Source organism: Oreochromis niloticus, linkage group LG16, assembly GCF_001858045.2.
Source record: "Oreochromis niloticus isolate F11D_XX linkage group LG16, O_niloticus_UMD_NMBU, whole genome shotgun sequence".
In the NCBI taxonomy this organism is placed as follows: Eukaryota; Metazoa; Chordata; class Actinopteri; order Cichliformes; family Cichlidae; genus Oreochromis; species Oreochromis niloticus.
The window spans coordinates 22,389,370-22,412,008 of record NC_031987.2 but is presented as its reverse complement, the minus strand read 5'-3'; the positions used below and the strand labels follow the sequence as shown (position 1 = coordinate 22,412,008).

The 22,639-nt window shown below is 39.1% G+C and overlaps 1 protein-coding gene across 10 annotated transcripts; it reads left to right on the top strand.

Annotated features, from left to right (window-relative positions):
* The first annotated feature begins 2,709 nt into the window (after positions 1 to 2,709).
* On the top strand, positions 2,710 to 21,733 carry LOC100709622 (SUMO specific peptidase 7). 10 transcript variants are annotated; one of them, XM_025903856.1, is made up of 23 exons: positions 2,710 to 2,848; positions 6,213 to 6,297; positions 7,152 to 7,217; positions 7,296 to 7,409; positions 8,173 to 8,429; positions 8,831 to 8,955; positions 9,306 to 9,409; positions 10,344 to 10,677; positions 12,600 to 12,748; positions 13,770 to 13,910; positions 13,999 to 14,032; positions 14,615 to 14,842; positions 14,961 to 15,355; positions 15,512 to 15,639; positions 17,478 to 17,594; positions 17,708 to 17,824; positions 18,242 to 18,337; positions 18,434 to 18,621; positions 18,730 to 18,776; positions 18,864 to 18,907; positions 19,865 to 19,933; positions 20,049 to 20,199; positions 20,283 to 21,733. In XM_025903856.1, the coding sequence occupies exons 1-23, from the start codon at positions 2,745 to 2,747 to the stop codon at positions 20,436 to 20,438; spliced, it is 3,249 nt and encodes a 1,082-aa protein (XP_025759641.1). In that variant the 5' UTR covers positions 2,710 to 2,744; the 3' UTR covers positions 20,439 to 21,733. The 10 variants fall into 10 exon arrangements, with proteins under 10 accessions (XP_025759641.1, XP_013130767.1, XP_025759642.1 ...); XM_013275313.3 differs by having other exon boundaries at positions 7,296 to 7,417; positions 8,175 to 8,429; XM_005475485.4 differs by having other exon boundaries at positions 2,731 to 2,905; positions 7,296 to 7,417; positions 8,175 to 8,429.
* The last annotated feature ends 906 nt before the right edge of the window (positions 21,734 to 22,639 follow it).

Below are 22,639 nucleotides of genomic sequence, written 5' to 3'. Positions count from 1 at the left end.
AAGGAGCCACTTGAATTGGTTCTGACAGGGATGCCACCTGGGCGCCTCATGCCTGAGGTGTTCTGGGTATGTCCTACTGGGAGGAGGCCCTGGGGCAGACCCAGGACACACCGGAGAAATTATATCTCTCGGCTGGCCTGGGAATGGCTTGGTGTTCCCCCCGGATAAGTGAAAGAAAGTGAATGGATGAATGGAATAATGATGAAGTGAAAATCTGAGTTTAACCCCTAATTTTTTTTTTTTCGTGCTGGAGCTTTTGACTTTTCCAGCTGGAAAAGCACAGGATAGAAATGGCAGCATTATTAGCTCCATTCAGGGAACACTAGTGTCCCATGACAGCCATGTTGATGAGAAAGCATGAGTGACTTATTGTTGAGTGAGTTGTTAATAACTACATCATGGATTTTTCTGCTCTTGCACCTCTGCTGTTTGTGCAGATTTATACAGAGAGATTTTGTAAAAAATCTTTTTGTGGAAAAAAATTTGATAGATAGGTAGATAATTAAGTTCAAGCACCACATGTGCTGAAACTGTTGTAAAACTTACAGCTGTATTATTGCTGGTCTAACATTGGTATGTTTATTGCCCCTTATAGATGCAGTGTAACAAAAAAAGACTGTAAAAGTGGATGGTATTATATGTTTTTACGTATATGAATTTTGGGTCCTGTGGGTGCTGGAGTAGCAGACCAATTAAACTATAAGTTAGTTATTGTTCTGCTGGGATACTTTGCATCTTGAAATTCGTCTCCATGTTTCCATATTTCCAATTGGAAGAAGAGCCCAAGGCAACAGCCATCAGTTTTCCCAGACCCAAATCCAATAAAATCAATTGCAAGATTTGCTGAAATGAGACTAATCTACCGGCAACATCACATGAGTTGAGAGTATGAGTACGAGATGAGTATTTTGCTGGGGATCTACACAACTGTTGGCAGTTTTGGTTGTTTTAATTTCTTTATTGACACCTACCAGCCACCTTGATAGGTATTCTGTGCTAGTACCAAGTTGGACCTCCTTTTTCCTTCAGAGCACAGATTCAACATTTTTTGGTCCATTTGATGTGATAGCATAACATAGTTGTTGCACATTTGCTGGCTGAATATTCATGATGGGAATTTTTCTATTCCACCACATCCCAAAGGTCCTCTGTTAGATTACGATCTCATGACTCTGAGGCCATTTGAGTACAGTGAACTCACTGTCAAGCCAGTAAACCAGTTTCAGATGATTTGAACTTTGTGACTCTGGTGTTTTATCAGAAGATTCATTGTACACACCGGAGTCATGGTCAGAACACGGTCAGCAACAATACTCAACAATAAACAATATTCAGTTAGCACCAAGGAGGGAATTGTAAAACCAGGCAATGTTTTCCAGTCACCCTTTGTCAAACTTTGTGGATCTCATGGAAATTGTTTCCTCTGTTGCCTTTTTTTTTAGCTGACAGGAATTGCACCCAATGTGGTCTTTTGCTGATGTAGAAGACCACACCTACTGTACACCCAAGTCTTTGCATTGGCAAAGAATGTTTTTTTTCTTATTTCTCATGTTTACCAGTGCGTTACTGCAACAGTTTTCAGTTGTTTTTTGTTCGTTAGTTGTCTTCACCATGGGAAATGCACCTCAACTGAGTTGAAATTGACTGTCTGCCTCTAAAACACCATAATGTTGTACTTCAATACTTTCAAAAAATTTCTAGTTTTTCTTTGTTCCAGATGCTGTTGACTTAGCCACTGCTAATGTCCTAATATTCCTAAAGTTAAATAAATGTGATGGATCTGTTTTGGCTTTCATCTTATTGACTGACTGTTTAACTTGCACTTAATGTGCACACATTGTGGATTCACATAAACAACTAACAGATGTAAATACTACACTTGGAATCAACTCTAGACCTTTTAGAAGACAGTAAAACTTTATTGTCATTGCACAGATGTACCTGCTTATTTTATGAAAAAATAATGAAATGATCATACATCTGTCATAACGCTTGAGTGAATTGTAGAATAACATATGACAATAGGAGCTACTCATAAAAAGATAAATGTAAATGCAATTCTTCAACTGTTTTAATTTTTTTTTTTTTAATTTCAAAACTAGATTTATCCTTTAAATACTAGACAATAGCTGCCAAGTTTCCCTTTAATTGATGAGCATGATGTAGCGTTTATTGTGTTATTGTAACTGTGGTATGCTACATCTCATAACTAATGGTGAGTTGTAGGGGATGGGTAAAAAAGAGAGAAAGACTTCATAATAATAGTAACTGAAATTTGTATAGTGTCTTTTAAGGAACCTAAGTTTTGACCACATTTCTACTAAAATAGAGGACGGGAAATCAAGTCTAGTATTTAACAGGAAAGAGAAAACAGCGAACAAAGTAAAAAGTAAATCGTAAATGCCTTGTAATCTTAATACAGTTTGTGATAAAAAAAAATCTTAAAATGTTATTATTATTATTATTATTGTTATTGTTATTGTTATTGTTATTATTAGCTTAATATATCCCCTTTAAAACATATGTATTTGTTTGACTAGTAAATTATTTTTATAATTATTGGTCATTAAATCATGACACAATTTGTTTACATTTAAATGCGAATTCATTATTAATCCTAAAACAAAGCTAGTACTTGCAGCTTTTGCTGTACATCTAGTTATGAATTAATTACAGGCAGTCTCAGCCCGGCGCTGCTCTTCACGCTCTTGTTTTACTCTGGATGCACTTCCGGGTTTCACCGGATGTTCCTAAGGAATATTGCAGCGCCCGTTGAGTACACTATCGGACTGTGGAAAATGTGTGCTTTCTGTGACTGTAAGGTGCAGATGTACACGTCCGTGGGAAAGTAGGTTTCCAGTTTCCTGATACTGTGCGTTGCACTTGCGAGCGGCTGTGGCCTGGGGTAAGCTTTAGCTTTCCTGCGTGTTTCTAGCATCATGGGTAAGCCATAGCATAACGTTGCTAGCTGTAGCCGAGAGCTAATCAGATGTCAACTTTCTGTTGTGTTCAGGCAGAGAAAATAAACATAAATAAACACGAGGTCTGCACGGTGACCTCCGAGGTTACAATGTGCTGTGTTACAACCATAATAAAGGTTGGTTGTTTGGATTGGGAGCAGCATGTGCGCTATCTGTGCATCACAAACATCAGCTTCAGTGACAAAAGAAAGCTGGAGTGTTGCTTTCTGAACTGGCAGTGTCGGTCGCTTATGGTTAGCTGCAAGTCGGTACTGTTACAGTCACAACACTGAGTTTTATATATATTTCTGAGTTTGCATTTCATCATTTAGCCTTATGAGAGTCCACACAGAAACTGATTTATAATTCATTTAACTTGATAAGATCTGTCGATGGTGGCTGATGCAAAATAGGAAATGCATGTGAGTTTAAACATGTAGGAAGTACATTTTCTTTTGATCATGTTTGGCAGCAATTGGTCTGCCAAGTGCTTTTTTTTCTTTTACAGCAACATTTAATGTAGTTTCCTTTTGGAGAGTGTTTATTTACTGAATAATACTTTTTCCAGGGTTTGAAGTCACTTAACATACTGTCATCATGGTACACTGGCCAGGATAACAACGTGGGCAATGTATCTGCAATATTCTGCAGTCTGACACACTCTGAGAGGCATTTACGTCAGATGCATAATGATATATGCCTATTGACCACTTTTTTAGGTACACCCGTTCACTAAAAACAAATACATCTAATCACATGGCATCAACTTGAGGCATTTCCTCATGTAGATCTGGTCAAGAGGACCTGTTCAAACTTAGCATTAGAATGAGGAACAAAGGTGCAGCAGAAGACCACAGCGGAGTGGCAGTTAAGAACAGGAAACTGAGGCTACATTGTGCACAGGCTCACCAGAATCGGCTAATCTTCTATTGTCCGATTCTGGTTTGGTTTCTGCTGCAACATTTTGTTAGTAGTATTATAATTTAAGGTAAACAACATGAAAGAATGTGGTGGAAGTGTAATAGTGTGGGGGATATTTTCTTACACACTTAAGGCCCTTTAGTACCAACTGAGCACCGTTTAAACATCACAACCTACCTGAGAATTGCTCGCCACGTCCATCCCTTTATGACCAGAGTGTAGGGCTGCCACGATTAGTCGACTAGTCACGATTACGTCGACTATTAAAATCGTCGACGACTAATTTAATAGTCGACGCGTCGTTTGAAGCTTTGTAAGATCCCAAAAGACGCAGGAATAAGTAGTAGTATTTAAGAGTGTAATAACGGACTGAAACAGAAGATGGCAGCACTGCATGTACAAGGATGTCAGCTGCCGTTAAACCCCGAAGAAGAAGAATGTGTCCCAGAATTCATAGCTCGGCCCAGCGCAGTTGTCAACAATAGCGGCAGCTAGTTAGTTTTAATATTACTCTTATTATTCTTTCTGGGTCACAAAATAAACGTTTAACATATTTTCAGGTGAGAATGTAGCTGTGTAAACCTCAAATATCTGCTCAGTCTATCAAGACACCACATATTTTCAAAAGCGCTCCGACGTTTTCGGAGACGTCTGTTACCCACCAGCTCCATAGCGAGCCGGGGTTCAAGGCTCATTAGAGCCGGTGAGAACACCGGACTCCCGGCAAATCGTTTTCAAACTCACCGCTGTCTTTCGCCACTCAGGTTAAACATGTAATATAAGTCACTTAGATAACTTAAAAATGTTATTGTTTGGCTTTTTTTTCTAGTATTTTATTTGTTCCTGAGTAAATTGGTTTGGCTGAGAAATAAAGTTGTAGTTTTTGCACAGATGAATAAACGTCAAGCAGATAACTGATTATCAGAAGTGTGAGATGCTCGAGAATATACTCCGGTGTCCTGTTATATTTTAGATAGCAAGGAGCAGACGGCTGAGTTTATTAAACTTCACTGAAACAATCTGCAAATTTCATTAAAAGTGTAATAAACTATCATCTTGTCTTTATTTTTAGTTAGCACATACCTTAAACACTTCAAGCTGTAAGCTAATGATAGTTATATAAGAGCAGACACATGCTGGTGCAATAAGCTGTACATTTTACGTCCAGTGGATGGATGATCTGATTAGTCGACTAATCGCAAAAATAATTGGTGACTAGTCGACTATCAAAATAATCGTTTGTGGCAGCCCTACCAGAGTGTAAACATCATCTCAGGTTTGGTTCTAGCAGGGTAGCGCACCATGTCACACAGGTCAAATCATCTCCAGCTGGTTTCTTGAACTTGACAATGAGTTTACCAGATCTCAGTTGATAGACCACCTGTGGGATGTGGATGCGAAGTTATTAAATTTGCAGCAACTGTGTGATGCTTTTATGTCAATGTGGACCAAAATCTCTGAGGAATATTTCCAGCAACTTGTTGAATCTATGCCATGGAGAATTAATACAGTTCTGAAGTGGGGGTCCAACCTGATAGTAACAAAGTGTATCTAATAAAGTGGCCGGTGAATGTATGTATAACACAATTAAAAAAAAAAAAAAAGAAAGCTTATTGTGGTAATATTCTGGTGTTATTATTCACTTTTAATAATGTTTGAGTGTTTAGCTGAATGTGTGGTTTGCCATGTTCCCCCTCATTTTTCTTTTCTTTTTTTAACCACAAGCTGATTAACTGCTGTTTATTTAACCATGTGTGCTCAACCACAACAAGTCATGAAGTACTGATGTTTTTGCCTGAGCAAATCAAAACACACAGTGTTATGTCACATTTCATTAAATCCGGCTCAGTCATTTTTGTTCATAAAATATTCCATAAAAACTGGAAAAGGTGTTTTGTTTCAATGTTCAGAAAACATATCCCAAGAGGAAGCAGTTATGTTGTATTCCTGTGTTAATATTTGTCTCACGGCTAATTATAGGTCATAAAACTATATGTCAGCAAGTATTTCCTGTTTTAGGAAGTCATTAGTCTTCCCATTACCGCACATTTCTCTCTGTTTTATCACATTTGTCTAAATTTTATTAACATTTGGCAGGAATCTGTTAGCATGTCCATCTTTTGGAAGTTATTTGACTGAGCCACCCAGTTGGAGTTTTTCTTCCAACAAAACTTGTTGTTTGTTAGATTTATACAATTTTCACATTCACATGCTACTGTTCTTGATGATGATGATGATAATAATGATAATAATAATAATAATAATAATAATAATGATAATGGCACACTATATGGCTTTTTTCACATTTGTCTGTTTGTTTGCTTCTTGCAGTCTTGTTGCTGTGCCTTACCCGTGGACCATGATGGAGCAAAGGAGAGCCTTAACTATTCCATTTACAGTGGACAAGGATAAACTGGTATATGTATCACCTATGTTTTATGAAATACCCTCTTTCCATTTCATTCATTCATTCTTGTGAACTTGTGTGAGTGTGCAGTTTTAATTGCATTTCCTCTTGGCCCAGTCCTGTGGTGCTGATGGCTTCATTGCTGCATTCATACCCTTTGCTGATCACAAGCATGTTGCAAATTGGGATTCTTTTACTTTCTCACAGGTTTGCTCTTGTGAGTGATAATCAGTGAGCCCACTCTCTCCCTAGTAAGGGCTGGAGACCTGACTGATTGAGGATAGGCAGCTGTACTTAGTGGATTTCCTTGCATAATCAACGCTTAAAAGCTGTTACAAGGATTGCAACTAAGAGTTACTTTGACTCCCACTGAAGCTGCTGATTATGTCTTCAGTGAACTTATTCATTGCTGGTGTTTGTAAAATATCAGAAAACTAGCAAAAATAACACCTCTTAAAATACCACAATGCCAAGTTCTCCTAACAGAAGTCTAGATTTAGTTTACAATCACAAAAAGAGAAGCAACAGATGCTTCTTGAGAAACAGCTGAAAGTGGACAATGCTGGTCTTTTTTCCCGAGAGTCAACATTTTTAAATAGGTGCCCATTTATTTTCTGTTAGCTGACTCGTCCAACAATTCATGGGTAAGGGAGCTTTGACTGCTACCCATCATTGTATTTGAACTGGGATTATAGACGCCAGTTTATACACACCGCTTTAACAGCAGTTGGTCTGACAGTTGCAACTGCATGCAACAAGCTTAGCATATTTCCGTAGTTGTGTGAAAGAAATCTTGCGCTTTTGGTTGTTCATTACAATATGTTTCATACAAGCATGGTCACTAATCACCATATTAATTTTAGATGGAAAATCCACTCAGAATCCCCATGACATGTCTTTCATCAGAGTATGGGAAATTAGAAAGACAGGTACAGCATTATCTTTATGCTAACATGGTTATTCGGGGTTATTCTTATAACTAACAGTGTCTGTCTCCTCTTTGCAAGGTTTCCTGGACTGCGTTTGCAGATTGCAAATTCAGACATCGCAAGTCGCCACATAAAAACGGATCCACAAAGTTTGATCACAGCAATGCAGCTATGATGGCACTGGAAATGGAAATGGAAAGGTAAGGAGGCAAGAAGTGTCGTGTGATGATTTGACTTTTGTAAACTGCGGACTGCGCACTGAAATATCTGCTCATGATTTAAAACTCATAAATATGTGCTGTTGTCTACACTGAAGCGTACTGCGCTTATGTTCTCTGTAAATAAATAAATAAATTTTTTTGCAGTCTTAAGCATTCATAAAATGGGGCACTCACAATTAATAATGAAGTTCTCCAAGGTCTCTCTTAAGCTAACCTCCATTACTCCAAGACAACAAATATAAAAAAGTGTCACTGCAGTATTTCTGCAAAATTAGATTAATATAATTTCTCTGCAGAACACTTGCAGGAGCAACAGAAATAGGAGAAGAAGGGTAAAGAGTGCTGATAAATTAAATAGATGGAGGTGGGCATTGTTCTTTAAGACAGATGCTGCAGAGTTAATATACGACCATTAAAATGCCTGTTTGGGCCACCCAGACATATTTGCCTTTTCTGTATATATTTTATTAATTTTGCACAGTGGTCAGAATTGCCGTCCATAAAGGAAACATTGCAAACACCATGACTCAAAGCCAAGCTTATCATTTCTGCACATGTGACTTATCTACACCAGCAGACCACACCCTGTTGATCAGCTGGCACACATAAAGTCTCACGTGCAGAGATAGATGAGCTTTAAGCCTGAATACCTCGGTGGGCTTGATGGGAACACTATGCGGAGAAGACGTCGCTCGAGGAAGGTTGTGAATCAACGATTCTCTGCTTTCTCCCACAGGAAGAAGCCTCTTCTGGTCCTGAAAGATGTCCTGAAGACAAAATTCGGCATGGAGTATATGGAAAGGACAAAAAAGACTCATAGTGCGAAGAACAGAGGACAAACGCCAAGTAGGCGGAGGGAGAGCGGTCAGTGTAGAGAGGAAACTCCGACCTACAGAGACACTAGATCCAGTCAGAGGGAAACCAGGAATAACAGGAGCAAGAGTGTGACACCCAAGCGCAACCAGAGGACTGTCACTCCAACCTCCCAAAGGTGGGATAGCATTGTAAAAGAAGTAATGTGAAGGACTATTAGTTAGATGAAGCAGTCAGTCTCTCTCGAATATCCTTACGAGAAGTAAGTTCTGGTAAACACCGACCAACCCAATAAGACGAAGGGGGGAAAGTAAGTAAAAAAGTGTATGTCTTTCTGGCCACTTTCATTAATTTTACATCTTTAGAGGCTTGTAGAATCTGCAGTAGCTCTTTTTAATTGGGGAAACATATTTACATACAACACACTTTACACTAAAGGCAGCATAGTTTTTTTTTTTTTTTTTTTTTTTTTTTTTTTTTAAACACAGAACTGAATGGAAATGCCCAATTTCATCTTTAGAATTTGCTAAAAATAGGAATAAACTGTACAGCATAATCAGAACATCTTTTCCTCCACAGGTTGAGCCTCAGAAGAAGACCCCAAAATGTTGACGACCAAGAGGACAAAGAAGAAAGCAAAGATATCGAGGAGGTGATAATAGGCAAGGACAACACAGAAGATGACAGATTTGCTGAAGTTGTAGGTGGGTAAACATGAAGAGTTGATGCAGTTGTTGGTTTAATGCTGCTGCCGCTGTATTGTGACTGACTTTGTTGTCATAAAGACAATGTTGGATTTAACTGTGAATAGATCGTGTACTCGAGACATTACTGTTCCATCCACTGCTGGTCTTATTTCCAGAGTAGGTTAAAAAAAAAAAAAGAAGTTATATAGAGCAAAGGACATCACATGTTACTCTGTTTACTTATCAGTGTTTAAAGTTTAGTAATTGTTTTCCTATTTTTGACCTCCTTTGAGGACAGGGAATTCCATCTATAGGTTGTCAGTGGTGTATGAGTGTATTTTAACCTTATATGTGTGTCTGTCATGCAGACTGTGGGTTGTCTTTGAGCTGGGAGCCTGTTGAGAATATAGTGCCCTGTGATAGCATCAAAGACAGGTGGACTGATTCAGAAAAAGATGCACAGCCTAATCTGGTGAGTACCACTTTTAAAACTCAAAAATCAAACCAGGAACAATCAACCTTGATTAAACTTAACCAATCCCCCGGAGAGATCAGCAAGTGTGCACCACACTATGCAAACATGATAGCAAATGTTCTTGTCAGCCTTGTGCTTTGAATAAGGCTTTGAGTCCTTTCCACGCGAGCTGTGATGTTTATTTTACCTCACCTCACCTCACCACAGCACAGATAACTAAATGCTTTTGCAGCCAGCTAGCAAATAGTCGTCATTTGTATGTTTCAACCTGTGAGGCCACTGTTAAAAACTGGTTTAGAAAATGTTTTCCAAACACCAGTCAGAGTCTGAAACACTGGAAAAACAGAAACTGAAAGCCAAAGTTGATTGGCATACTTTCTTGCCATAAAAAATGAGATCATGAGTGGGGAGATTCTAGCTCTAAAGTTAGAGATAAAAAGCAGAGACGCATCCTAACCAACTGCAGGCTCAGTGATCAAGAACTGGCAGGTGACAAGAGAAAAGGTGTTGGCAACCAATAGAAAATGTGACTGTTGGACAGATTAGGCTGAGACAGAAGCTCACTTCCTCTTTGAATTTAAGAGATTCAGTGATATAAGGAATATTTGAGGAGATAAAGTGACAGGGCACATCTTACTTCCCAGTAAATGTTAGCATGCTGTGACCTGAGCCGAAGAGTTACTGCATGAATTCCACCCCTGTATCTTTTCAGTAAATTTAGTGCTACAGTTAACTAGATTAGAACAAAAGCTGGGAAACGAGTAACCTGCCAACCAACATCTTTAAGACTCAGCAGTTGTTATTCCGTGTCTAAAAAGTGAGATTAAGAATTTATTTTGTTTTACTGTATTCTAAAAATGGCTCTGCATTCAGTGATCTTTCAGTTTATTAACAGCAGAAGTGACACATTATACTTTATGTTGTGTGATAGAAGAGGAAAAGAAGGGATTCGGCGTCCCAGTGCAATGGAACGGAGAGCCCCAAACGCCACTGCGAGAGCGTTCTTCCCCTCACAGAAGAAGAAGAAGGAAGAGATGGAGAAGCATTCTCTGCACCCATTTGTCACAAGGACAGTAGAGAGGATGGCGACTTGGAGAGCTTGGAGCATTGCATAGTGCAGTTCACGGTGGGTGAAGACGATGGAACAGAAGTTCTTGTCCCAGTCATCAACCCTGATTTGGAACGCGAAGATTTTACTGGCAGCCCAAGACAAAGCCTATCATCCACACAGGACAACGGGAATCAGATCAGTCCCTCTGAGCCCAGTGAGTACACCCAACACACGTGTGGCTTCAGTCCACTGCTGAGTGTGTCTGAGCAGGCTGGATCCATGCAAATGAATACCACTCTGCTCTTTTGTTATGTGTGTGTGTGTGTGTGTTTGTGTGTGTGAGAGGGCCTCATTTAAACAAAACTTCAGTAATTAATTGTGCTGCATCTGCTCAGTGACTCTGAAATTGACTTACCTTGAAATAGCGGTCATCAAAATAAAAGTATTACTAAGTCATGCATTTTATAAGCGGCTCTTAGTCAGAAAAGTTGCACAACCAATATTCCTGATTATGAGAGAGAAAGTTACTGCCTATTTACAGCATAGACTTCATTATACGTGGAGCTTTATTGATGCTGGATTTTTTTAGGGTAAAATGAACATAAGTGTATGGAGTTAAACAACAACAAATATCTTTTTTTTTGGGATAAGCACATAGCATTAATGCTGAGAACCAAGACGTCTATGGATTTGAAAAACTCAAAAAACGGTATGTTAGTTTTTCTCTGACGTTTGATTTTGTAGCTTGTGTGCATTATAGGGTGGACAACTTTGTTTCCAACTGGAAAGTTAACCTGATTGCAGCTTTGAGTCAGCCATACACAAATGCATGATGGATGGTATGGTAAATGTGAAAATGTGGTGTAGATTTACATCTTTTTTCTGCCCCTTACCTGGGATTGGGACACGGGAAAAAGTCTAAGCAAGGATACCTAAACCTCCCTCTCCCCAGCCACCTTCTCAGCCTCTTCTGGGGGGGGGACACAGAGTCATTCCCAAGCCAGCCAAGAGGCATAATATTTCTGGTACCAGAAATATTTATGGCAATATTAATGGCACTATTAGTCTTAGCTGTACTTCTTATCCATGACAATGACAGATGAACTACAAACGAAGCAGTTTAAAAACCCTTCATTTTTCTATGTGAATGTGATGGAGAAATAGGCCTTTGCTAATTGTTTTAACAGATTAAAAGACCTGCATTTGTGGTGACGAGCCCTTTCACTCTAACAAAGTACAGCTATACTATTGAGTGTTTAATTCTCTCAGCCCTCTTCACAAAGACCAGGATTTGTGTGTGCATATGTGTGACACAGAGCTTCCCCCTTGCGTGTGACACAGAGGGCGCTTTCTGTTGGAATAGTTAAAATGCATCTTAAACTAATCTCATAATCAGTAATGGAGATGGTCAGATAAAATGTAAAAGATAACTTTTATGTAGCAATCAATACATGTAATTTATTTCTTTTTTATTTCTCCATGGCTGAAAGCAGTACTGATAATGTTGGTGCTTATTGATTCTCCAGTTTTTAATTATTTTTTTCCCAGTGTTCATTCTAAACCAGGTTTTGGGGTCCATCCCTACTAGGAGGCATCCTAGTAGTCAGATGCCTGAACCAGTTCAGCTGATTCTTTTGTTTGTGAAGCAGGATGTTATTAGGTTGTTACCATTAGTTGCTTTTTGCATACATTCACTAAAATTAGTTTGAAAAGTTACCAAAAATGTCAAAGATGTCAGCTACCCTGAGGACTTACTTATTTATCAAGTTAACAAGCTGTTGTTTTAATGCCTTAAACACTAAAATACAACTTCTCTGTAGCATCCATGTTCTTTCTCTGTTTATGGTCGAAGCACATGAACACACTGAAGACTGACTCAGGAAAAGGGGCCATCCGGGAGCACGTGAAAATACAATTAGCAGCTACAATGTTTTCACTGTTTAGATTACCCACGTGCCTTTTCCCGGATTACTACTGTCCTCACTGTGGCTTTAAAGCCCATTACATTTCCATCATGCAGTTTCAGATAGGGGCTTATGTGTCCTCAAGGGTTTTGTACTTTTAGAGGAGCATATTACAAAATTCCAAAGAAAAGGTTCACTCTGGCCTCATGCTGTCTTCATGGTTGTGTTTCAGTTGTGCTGTCCAGTGACGATGAGGAGGGTGGAGACGTTTCTCGGGGCTGCAGCCAAGTCTGCACACTGGTCGCTGTGGAAGACGCAGTAATAAAGGGGCAGTCGTCACAGGAAGCTGAGGACAAACAGCAACACACTGCTGGCATGCAGGTTAGTAGAGTGTGTTCAGTCCAGCACAAACACATTTCATATGTGATCTCAGTTTTTATAATCCCCTTATATCTTCTTTTCCTTTTTTATATTGTGCAGAAAACAACCTCGCACATGCCTCTAAACTGAGCTGAGCTAATGCCCAGATTAACATGACATCACAAAGGGTGTTTTACAGACATGATCCGGGGGCCTAAGGTTTTACTTCACCCCAGGGTGTCCAAGTCACCAACTGCTAATTAAATGACAATACTTTGCCTGTGCTGCAGCCACTTAGTCTTGTATCTGACCCAATGACATGAAGGGAGAGAGGAGCCATGCACGTGGATGTCTGGATATAATAAAAGGAAGAACTTGTTCTTTTCTAAACCATTATGTTATCGATTTCACAGTCACGTGAACTAAGATCACTCTACAGCCGCTTTCAAAAACTGCCACTATAGTAAGATCATGGCATTATAAGGAGAACATCAAGAGTTTCAAACATGGTACATTAACAATGGTTTATAGTCAATGCATTTAACACATGCATCAAATTTTGGCAGGAAAAGTCACTGAATTCAGCTTTAAATAGCTTTGCAGTGCATGCAGTGAGTGAGAATATTTGTGTATCTTCTATAGCTGTAGCACAATATCACAGATCAGTTTCATTTAGTGCCATAAAAAGGTTGAACAAACTCCTGCAGAATAGACAACCAGGTGACCTCCTGCGTCATCTCTTTCTTTCTCATTTGAGCAACATATCAAGACAAATATCTCGATATACTATTTTTAAATAGACAGCGCAATACCTGTAAACTGCCATGTCATTCTTTTAGCCACCACCAGATGGTGCCAAAGCAACAATTTTATATAGCCTCTGCATGCTGCCCTTTAATCATGCAACTAGTTATCTTTGTAGTGTGGTTATTATCCTGACATTACCGTGTATTAATCTGTTTGTGTCGTTGTGCGGCTGCGCAGCCTCCTTTGCTCTATTGCCTGTAAACTTTGCATGTGTGTGTCTGTTTGTGTTTTGCAGGTGTTCCAGTTAGTTGTGCACGACTCCACTCTTTCAGTGACTTCCGCTCCCAGTCTCGATATAGACTATTCCTGCATGGAGTTGGCCTTCTGTGGTCTGCACTGTGGAGTTTATCACGGAAAAGCAAATGGACCCATTGCGGTAACCCTAATAAAATGCAAAGATGGGCTTTGTGCCTTAAGCATGCACAGAATTTGAAAATTTCATGCATCTTTGTCCTTGTTCACAGATAAAGGAAGAAGAAATCATCATCCCACTCAAAGGTAATATTGTAAATATGTTTTGATCTTAAGTAATTCCTTGTGGTCCTTTTCTTAATAACTTTTAAAGAGAACGTCTCTCCATCAGCTTTTCTGATCATTTTTTGTGCCTTTGGGCAGGGTTGTATAAGCTTTGACACAAAAACAAGTCACCTCATTTTGTTTTGGCACAATATCGTCTCTCAGCTTTTCACTTATTTCGCTTAGCTTCTTTGTGCTAATGCATCAAACCCTCAAGATCCCAGTAGAATTTCACCTCTGAATCTGTGAAACTCTGTCAATTTATGGGTTCATTTAATGACATTTTAGCCTGCCTTTGTGTGCGTAAACCATGTCTCTATTAAAGAAGAGTGGTTGAACATTATTTTCCAAAGCATTAAAACCAAAACTATTACTTAGCTAGAAAAAGATTTATAAAAGGCAAGAACAAAATTGTTACCTTATACTTTAAAATACTTGCACAAAATATACAAGCTGTTTGTTAATTTAACAAGACAAACATTGTTGTAAAATACCAGAAACAAGAATAAAGTGTAAAGCTTTTTGTAAAACTGTATTCTCCTTACGACCTCATCTTGTGTTCAGACATCAGTGAGGAGCTGGAGGTGAAGTTGACCTTTGAGCGTACGGAGCTGAAGAGGTACAGTGTTTGGGAGCGACAGGAACTGGAAGAACGACAGCTGCACTTTAAGGGTGATGAGCAGCCCACCCCTGCTGCTGTGCTGCTATTCTGTGTGTCAGAAACTGCTGCAGCTTCGGTACAGCAGGACCTCTGCCAGCTGTCGGCCAAAAAAGATGGAGCTGTGAACACTGGTGAGACTGCTGGATGACAAGTTCAGGGTTTTGGTCATTTAAACTTACAAATGCTGAAGGTTTCTGTTATAAAGTGCCAGCATTCAGCATTATTTCATATTGCGTTCTGTTTTAATAGGGAAAGCCAGCCCTTTCATCCTGCTGACTCTGAGAGAACCTCTGGTGGGAATGGAGGGAGCTTTATTTCGCTCTCTCCTGGACCTTGTCTGTCTCAATGATCAAACCAATTTAAGGCACAGTACAGACAGATTTAGTGAGTTGGGAGACGTGTCTCCTGTTCTTTCTCTGGATGATAGCATAGAGCTAATTAAAAGAACTGGACTAGACTCTTTCCTGCTCTCCATGCTGGGTGTGACAAACACGGACACTGAACCTGAAGAAGACAAAAAGCCCACAGCACAAAAGACAGACTCAGTTTTAGAGACCGAGATTGCACCAGAGCCGGAAACAGAAGCTTCTTTGCTCAAACCAAAGCCTGATCAGGAAGAACAAAAGCTTGAATGTCCCTCTGATGTAAGTGTCTACTGGGTGGTTCAGTAAGAATATCCCCCCCCCCCCGAACCGTTTTTTCTTTACTGGTATTCAACTTGCAAGCCTGCAGATTTAGCTTGTGCCCACTTCACAACCACCTGACAGCCACTGCTCTATGATGTGCATTTCCCTCCACAGAAGGAGAAAGAGGAACCGACACCTGTGTATACAATGTGCCATCGTAGAACCAGAGGATCCTACTCTGTGTCACTGTGTAAACCAGGCTCCAGCTGGACTAAATATAAACATCAGGGTCTGGCTCACAGGCAAGTAGCCTAAGCTAAGATGCTTATGAGATTCATCAGTGGAGGTTTGAGATCTGTTCATACAGACCACCAGTATATTTTAAATATTTGTACAGACAGGTCCTTAAATATTTGGACAGTAGCACAAATTTTATAATTTCTGCTTCTTTACACCAAAACAGAGGATTTGAAATACAGCAATTAAGCTGTGATTAAAGGTGTAGGTCAGGTATGTTAAACTGATTTTACATCGTTTGCTACATATGGGGACTACTTTGATTTTAAGTTGGCCGGACAAGTGAGACTAAATGATGAAAAGTTTGGGTAGTTCCTTATACAGACTGTCCTGTTATTATAAATTGATATTATAAATTGAGTTGAATAGAAATGTTTTTTACATTTTTAAACTGTGGCTCCAGTGTAAATGGTGGAAAACAAGGAACTTTTGTGTTATTTAATTGTTTATCTGTTAGTTAATTACTTTGCTGTTGCATGAATGGAGTCTTCGCTGGGCTGATGTAGGTGTTAATTCAGGGAGGTTGGAGCAGTTTTGTGGATAGTTGTGGCTCTCTTCCTGGTTATTTTTTGAGGAACACCAAAAACTCATGGTTGACCATGAAAAACAGGTTAAGTGGATGATCGTAAAACTCTCATAGGTGAGGAAAACCCTTTCACAACACATCTAGCAAATTCGGGAATATTTATAAAGAAGTAGCTGTATCACCATCAAGGGCTATAATCAAAAGATGCCTTTGTGACAGTAAATACAGAGGGGCTACAGCAAGATTCAAACAGCTAGTATTGGTCAAGAACAGAACAAACTGGTTAGACTTTGCTAAGAAACATCTAAAAAACATCTGGTCCAGCTGTGGAGTAGGATTCTGCAGAAAGATTAAGTCCAGATGAGCGTGAACCAGAGTGATGGGAAGAGAAGAGTATGAAGAACAAAAGGAAGGGCTCGTGATCTGAAGCATACCACATCATCTGTCAGACACAGTAGAGACAATCTGATGGCATGGATATGTATGGCTGCCAGTGGAACTGGGTCATTGTTGCTGATTGATGATGTGACTGCTGATAGAAGTAGCAGCATGAGTTCTTTGTATGATGCTTTACTACTGGGATGCAGTCAAAAGCCGGAAACCTGGATGACCTTTAATAAAGAGGATAATGACCCCAAACACAAAGCTAAAACTACCTGAAAACAAGGAACAGAAAGTTCTCAAGTGGCCAAGTCAGTCAACTGATCTCAGCCCAAGCTTATTTTCCACTTGGTGAAAGCAAAACTGAAAGCAGAGAGCTCCACAAACAAACAGCTGAACACAGCTGCAGTAAATACTGTCAGAGCTTCTCAAAGGAGGAACCTCTGGGGATGCCAATTGACTGCAAAGTATAATTCTTAGTTAATTTTGAGCCTTTGAAAATTGTGCTATGTTGTAATATCCTAAATTGCTAAAATAATATTTTATTGAGCTCCTCAAATAAATTTTAAGCCTCCACTTTGATCACATTGTGTTGCTTAATTTCAGATCCACTGTGGTGATGTCCAGAGGCAAAATGCTTAAAATGTTCAAGCTGTAACACTGCGAGGAACTTAATGGGATTATATTTATGGACGACAAGAGGAGAGCAGGGAATATTTTGACTGAACTAACTTAATTCTTAGATCAATCACTGACTCCAAAAGTGAATGAATAAACAAACTGCAAATTGTTTGGGGTGTTAATACTACCATGACTAAGTAAGGTCCCCATTTATCGTAATACTAATCTGACTTATGAGATCAGTGCATCCTTATAACCTAAAAGTTCTGATGATCTAAATAACGGATCATTCTTATCTCCTGCTTCGTTACGTAGGTTGATCCAGTTTCCTCCTCCGCCAATGAAAGGAGGAATCACTGTTACAATGGAGGACCTGCAGTGCCTTGACAGTGGGCAATACCTTAACGATGTTATCATTGACTTTTACCTCAAGTACAAACTTTTATTTTTTTATTCATTAAACAAAAGGCATTAACTGATTCTGAGTCTAGGGTTAGAGATGCTTCTAAATTGATCGTTTTGGATTTTTGTGTTTTTAAAACCAGATACCTCCTCCAGAACGCGTCTGCTTCAATGGTCGAGCGCTCCCACATTTTCAGCAGCTTCTTCTACAAGCAGCTGACGCGGCGGGACAATGCCAGTGAAGGTGGCAACAGCGACTCGTAAGTAACCCTGATAGAGTTTGCAGTCTGCTTTGGGGTGTACTGATTGTGTGAAATGTCCTCACTTAAAAAAAAGAGGAGTTCTTACCTTCTTACACTTTACTGGATTTAAGATGCTATCACAATAACTGCCAGCCGTTTAAGATGCACTACATCCTCCTTAAACAGTATTATAACCTACAGTACCTTTTGAGTTGGATGCATTGGTCATTAGTGTAGATGTGTCTTAAAGACACATCTACACCATCTAAGCTTCAAAGACCAAAATGCAATGCATGTTTAAAGTATTTAGACCTGATATATCCTGTAATCAAGATTCATGCTTACAGGCACGACTTCAAAGTGTATTCAACCTTGAAAAAAAAAGTTTTGTTTTTATTGTTTTGTTAAATTGTTTTTATTTTTGTTTGTATTCAGCTGCCAGAGACAGAGGCGGCACCAACGCGTGAAGACATGGACACGGCACGTCGACATCTTCAAAAAGGACTTCTTGTTTGTACCTGTCAATCAGGAGTAAGTTCAGCACAGGAGGTGTTATTTGCACAGTTTTCTTCTCTTTTTAATTTTCAGTAATGCTGTTAAACACATCACATGACTCTCTCCATTTAGAGCTCACTGGTATTTAGTTGTCATTTGCTTTCCCGGACTGGATGAGCCTAAAATCGAGGGCTGGACGGGAAAGTGCAGCGACGTGACGGAGGAGTCTGAGAGTCAAGATGATGCGCAAGGAAGTAAAAGCTTTAATGATGATGTGGAGAAATCACCTATGCGCAGTGACAATATAGACACAGAGACAGGTATTTTTGACTCATACCTTCTTTGTCTTTGGTGTTTATAAGTGGTGTTTATACCAGTGATGACAGGAAGGTGAAGGTAATCGTTGTGTGTCGTTTTGTGTCTTTTAGAAAATACCCAGGAAGAATTCACCAGAGATTCACCACCTAATCCAGTAGTAAGATATAATTCAGTTACATATAACAATATTTAAAAGTGTCTGTTTGTTCCTGCAAACCAGCTCAGTCTATTTTTGTCTTTGTAGAGTTGTACAGAGCTAACTTGGCAAAAGAAGACAGTTTGCAAAAGGTGAGTTTTTGCACCTTTTTAGTCCATATTCTAAAAAGAAACTCCTGTTGTCCTCTGATCATCTGTTTTCTGACCTCTTAACACCATTTATGTTCATGCACTGATAGTGGTTTAGTAGGGTGGGTCTAGATGGGGTGTTTTATTAGGAAAAACGGCCTAATGCTCTAAACTGTGGCTGCGTGTGACATCCTGCCAGGCTCATCTGCTTTGTGTAGCTTGACATGACTTCTATCCAAAATGTATTAGGTGCATATGTTTAAGCCGAAAGCTGCTTCCAACATGCGTCTAATGAAATCATAAGCATCGTCTACAGTTACTGGTCAGCCACCACTGGCTGATTTAACCCGTTGAGTTCAGTCATACTCACTGTGCTGCTCACTGTGTTGGTTTCCCTTGTTGCTGGGTTTCAAAAATGGTGGTTTAGATTTTTGTGAAGGACTTGGTCTCATGAGTCATCGAGTGATGCCTTTGACCGACGAATCGGTGGCATGCAGTATGATGTCACACTTTTGGATCGACTCAGCTTGTTTGGAGCCCCGGCTGAGCAGGTACCTGCTACCAGGTAGATAGTTGGATACTTTCTGATCCCACAAGGGAAATTTTTGTGCTACAGCAGCATGATAAAGAGTAAAAATAGTACAGTGTTCAATCCAGAATAATAAACAACACAGTTAAATAATAGGGATATGGCTCTTATACTATGAGATGGTGCAGGAATTTATATATTTACAACAGTGGTTAAAAAGGCACCACCACTTAATGTAAAACCCCTAACAGCTGAGCTGAGCCAAGTAGGCACTTGCGGAAAAGAGGCAATGGTCTTTGTGTGTTTTGGAAGTTTATTTATTTTCCCCCCTGGTCTCTGGGTATTTAAACACATCCGAACAAAAAGACTACACAAATGAAAGCTTAATGTAAAAGTAAACACTGACTTGCAGCTGTCTGTCCTCTCTGTAGGCCGTGTATTCTTATCATGGATTCCCTTAAACTTTCTCTTCATGAACGAGTCTTCAAACTGTTGCGGGAGTAAGTATGACACCTTAAATCCACAATTTTGAAGCTGTGTATGTGCTTGGGTATGGGTCTGTGGGAAATTTTATTGTATTTTTTATTTTTTTTTAATGACACATTTGTCTGTCAGATACTTGCAGTCAGAATGGGAGGTGCGTCGTGGGTCACCGAGGGACTTTGGTCCTGATCAGATGAAAAGCTCACACTGCCACGTCCCCCTTCAGGATAACAGCAGCGACTGTGGCCTCTACCTGCTACAATACGTTGAGTGCTTTTTGAAGGTAAAGCACTTTTTTAACATCATATTTAGTTTAGCCAATAATGCGTTCAAGGACAACATAATTAATTCTGCTTCTGCTTTCAGGACCCCGTGGTGCACTTTGACCTCCCACTACACCTAGAACGATGGTTTCCACGGCAGCAGGTGCGAAGGAAACGAGATGAAATCCGAGATCTCGTACTTAACCTTTACCGACATCAGAACCTAGATAATAGACTAGGAAAGCAGCTGAGCGGCTGAGCACGTCACATTCCTGTAGCCATTAAAAATCACTGCTCATACTGAGCGACAGTCATTTCAGCGTGAACTGAAAATATTTCTTTTAAAGCAGATTCAGTTATTTTATGCATTAACTTGAAAACATGTAAACCTTTGACTACCTGGGGATCCTGTTAGTGAATATAAAAGAATTGGCTAATTAAAAATAAAGGGCAGAAAAACATAAAAGCATATCTAGATACATAAATCACTCATAGACTTTTTACTGTTTGTTTTTATGCTGATAACTATTTTATAAAGAAATATTAAAATTTAATTTTCTATGTAGTATGCCCAAGCAGATAATGTGTGAAAGCATAACAGTGGTCAAACCTAGTTTGCAAAGTGATATTTTTAAAAAAAATATATTTTTTATTTCTTTTAGGATCCCCCTTGGTTTAATCCTTGGTTTCTTTTAAGCTATTGTAGTTTGAATTCAGCTTGCTGGCATCTGGTAGACATTTCGTGTATTATCCGACTGACAGTTCAGTTCAGATCTCAGTTGTGTGTTTTTCTAATCCAGGTAGTCCCTGATGTTGCCTTCTTTTGTATCAAAGTTTTATTAGATGAGATTTACTTTAGCCAAAATGTAAGAAGCGTAAGTGTGGTATTTAATAGACAGCAGTTTTCTTACTGAATTTCATTATTAAAATATATGATTGAAACCACAGGACTGTGCCTCTCCCTCCCAGTTACAGACAGACCCGGCAGTCACCCACTTCTCTAACAAAGTCTGTATAACAGTATGTGTCTGTGACTCTCTGTAGAGCCCGACCGATACTTGATTTGAAAAAATTCTGCTAATCCGATATATCGGTCATCTTTTTTCTTTTCTTTGTGAAAAATAAACAGATTTACTTGTTTACGCTCTGCCAGCTGTTGTGTTTGTGGCGTTTCAGACATGTTTGTTTACTTGTATTTTCATTTGTTCTGTGTTACAAATGCTGATACTCATATCACCAAATGGCTAATATCAGCCAATTATTTTGGCCTACTGATACATCGGTCAGGCTCTACTCTTTGTAATCCACAGGAGTCTCAGATGATAATATCTTTTTTTTGTGCACAAATTTGCAGATTAACGCGAGTGCAGCCTACTGTATACTGTCATGACAAAATGCCATCTGTTTGTTAATAAGATGTCTGATTCTTTGAAACACAGTAGGAAAAGAATTTCGTGCAAAATGTTCCCCATCATGTTCTCGAAATCATTACTTTCATATCAAATTGCTTCACTGGCTAGTGCTGTTATCCTGCCGGGGGTTTGTCCTGCAGAATTGGTTGTTCGTCTCTTGAGTTTCATGTCCTGGTTAATAGATAATTTTATGAATTTAACATGAAGACACCTTGCAAAAAAAGTTTAAGGGCGCACACACGCTGGCATGTGTAACGTTCGATGACCTGCTGAAGACCCGTTCAGTCCTTTATTACTGTTCTCAGTTTTCCCTTTTTGCCAGATTGTTCAGTTGTCGTTTTCTTGTGTAACACCTTTATGGTGTTCTCTTTGGGAATTTTTTTTTTTTTTAGTTTTGTCAGATGAATGTACAGAAACTGATTCCAAAATATGTTTGGTTTCATTTGTATATTAAAACTTGTAGAAAAAATTATGCTTGTTCTGATGTGGCTTTCTTGTTGTTGTTTTTATTTGAAACTAAATTGCTTAAGTTAATAAGCCCAGTCTGGTCCTTGTGAAGAATGATTTACAAACTGGTGCATTGTGAAGCATTTTATTTTGACTGGTGAGTTGGTACACACGCTATGTTATTGAAAGAGAGATGGGATATTGTTGTCACCCAACAAAGCAACGTAAGAGTTTTCAAACTGAAAACTCTGAAATCTTCAGAGAGGTTTTCTGAAAGTGTTAAGAAAGACATCACGTAGGAATTTTGATATGAAATTCTTTGTTCTTAGCATATTTTAAACTTAACCTGAATTATCACACCCATCGTGGGCAGCAGGTGTTGAAATAACAGGTAGACAAAATCTCAAAAATGAAAAATATCCAAATATTTAATGAAAGTGTTTTCTCAGCTTTAATTGGACTCCCAGATGGAAACTCCAACATTTTGTTCTGTTTGAGTTAAACTATCTGCTGTACAGCTTGTCATATTTTCTCAATCCAGTATGATCTTAGTTTGTGACTAAGAGTTTCATGGTTTTTTTTTAAAATTATTCTGAGATTT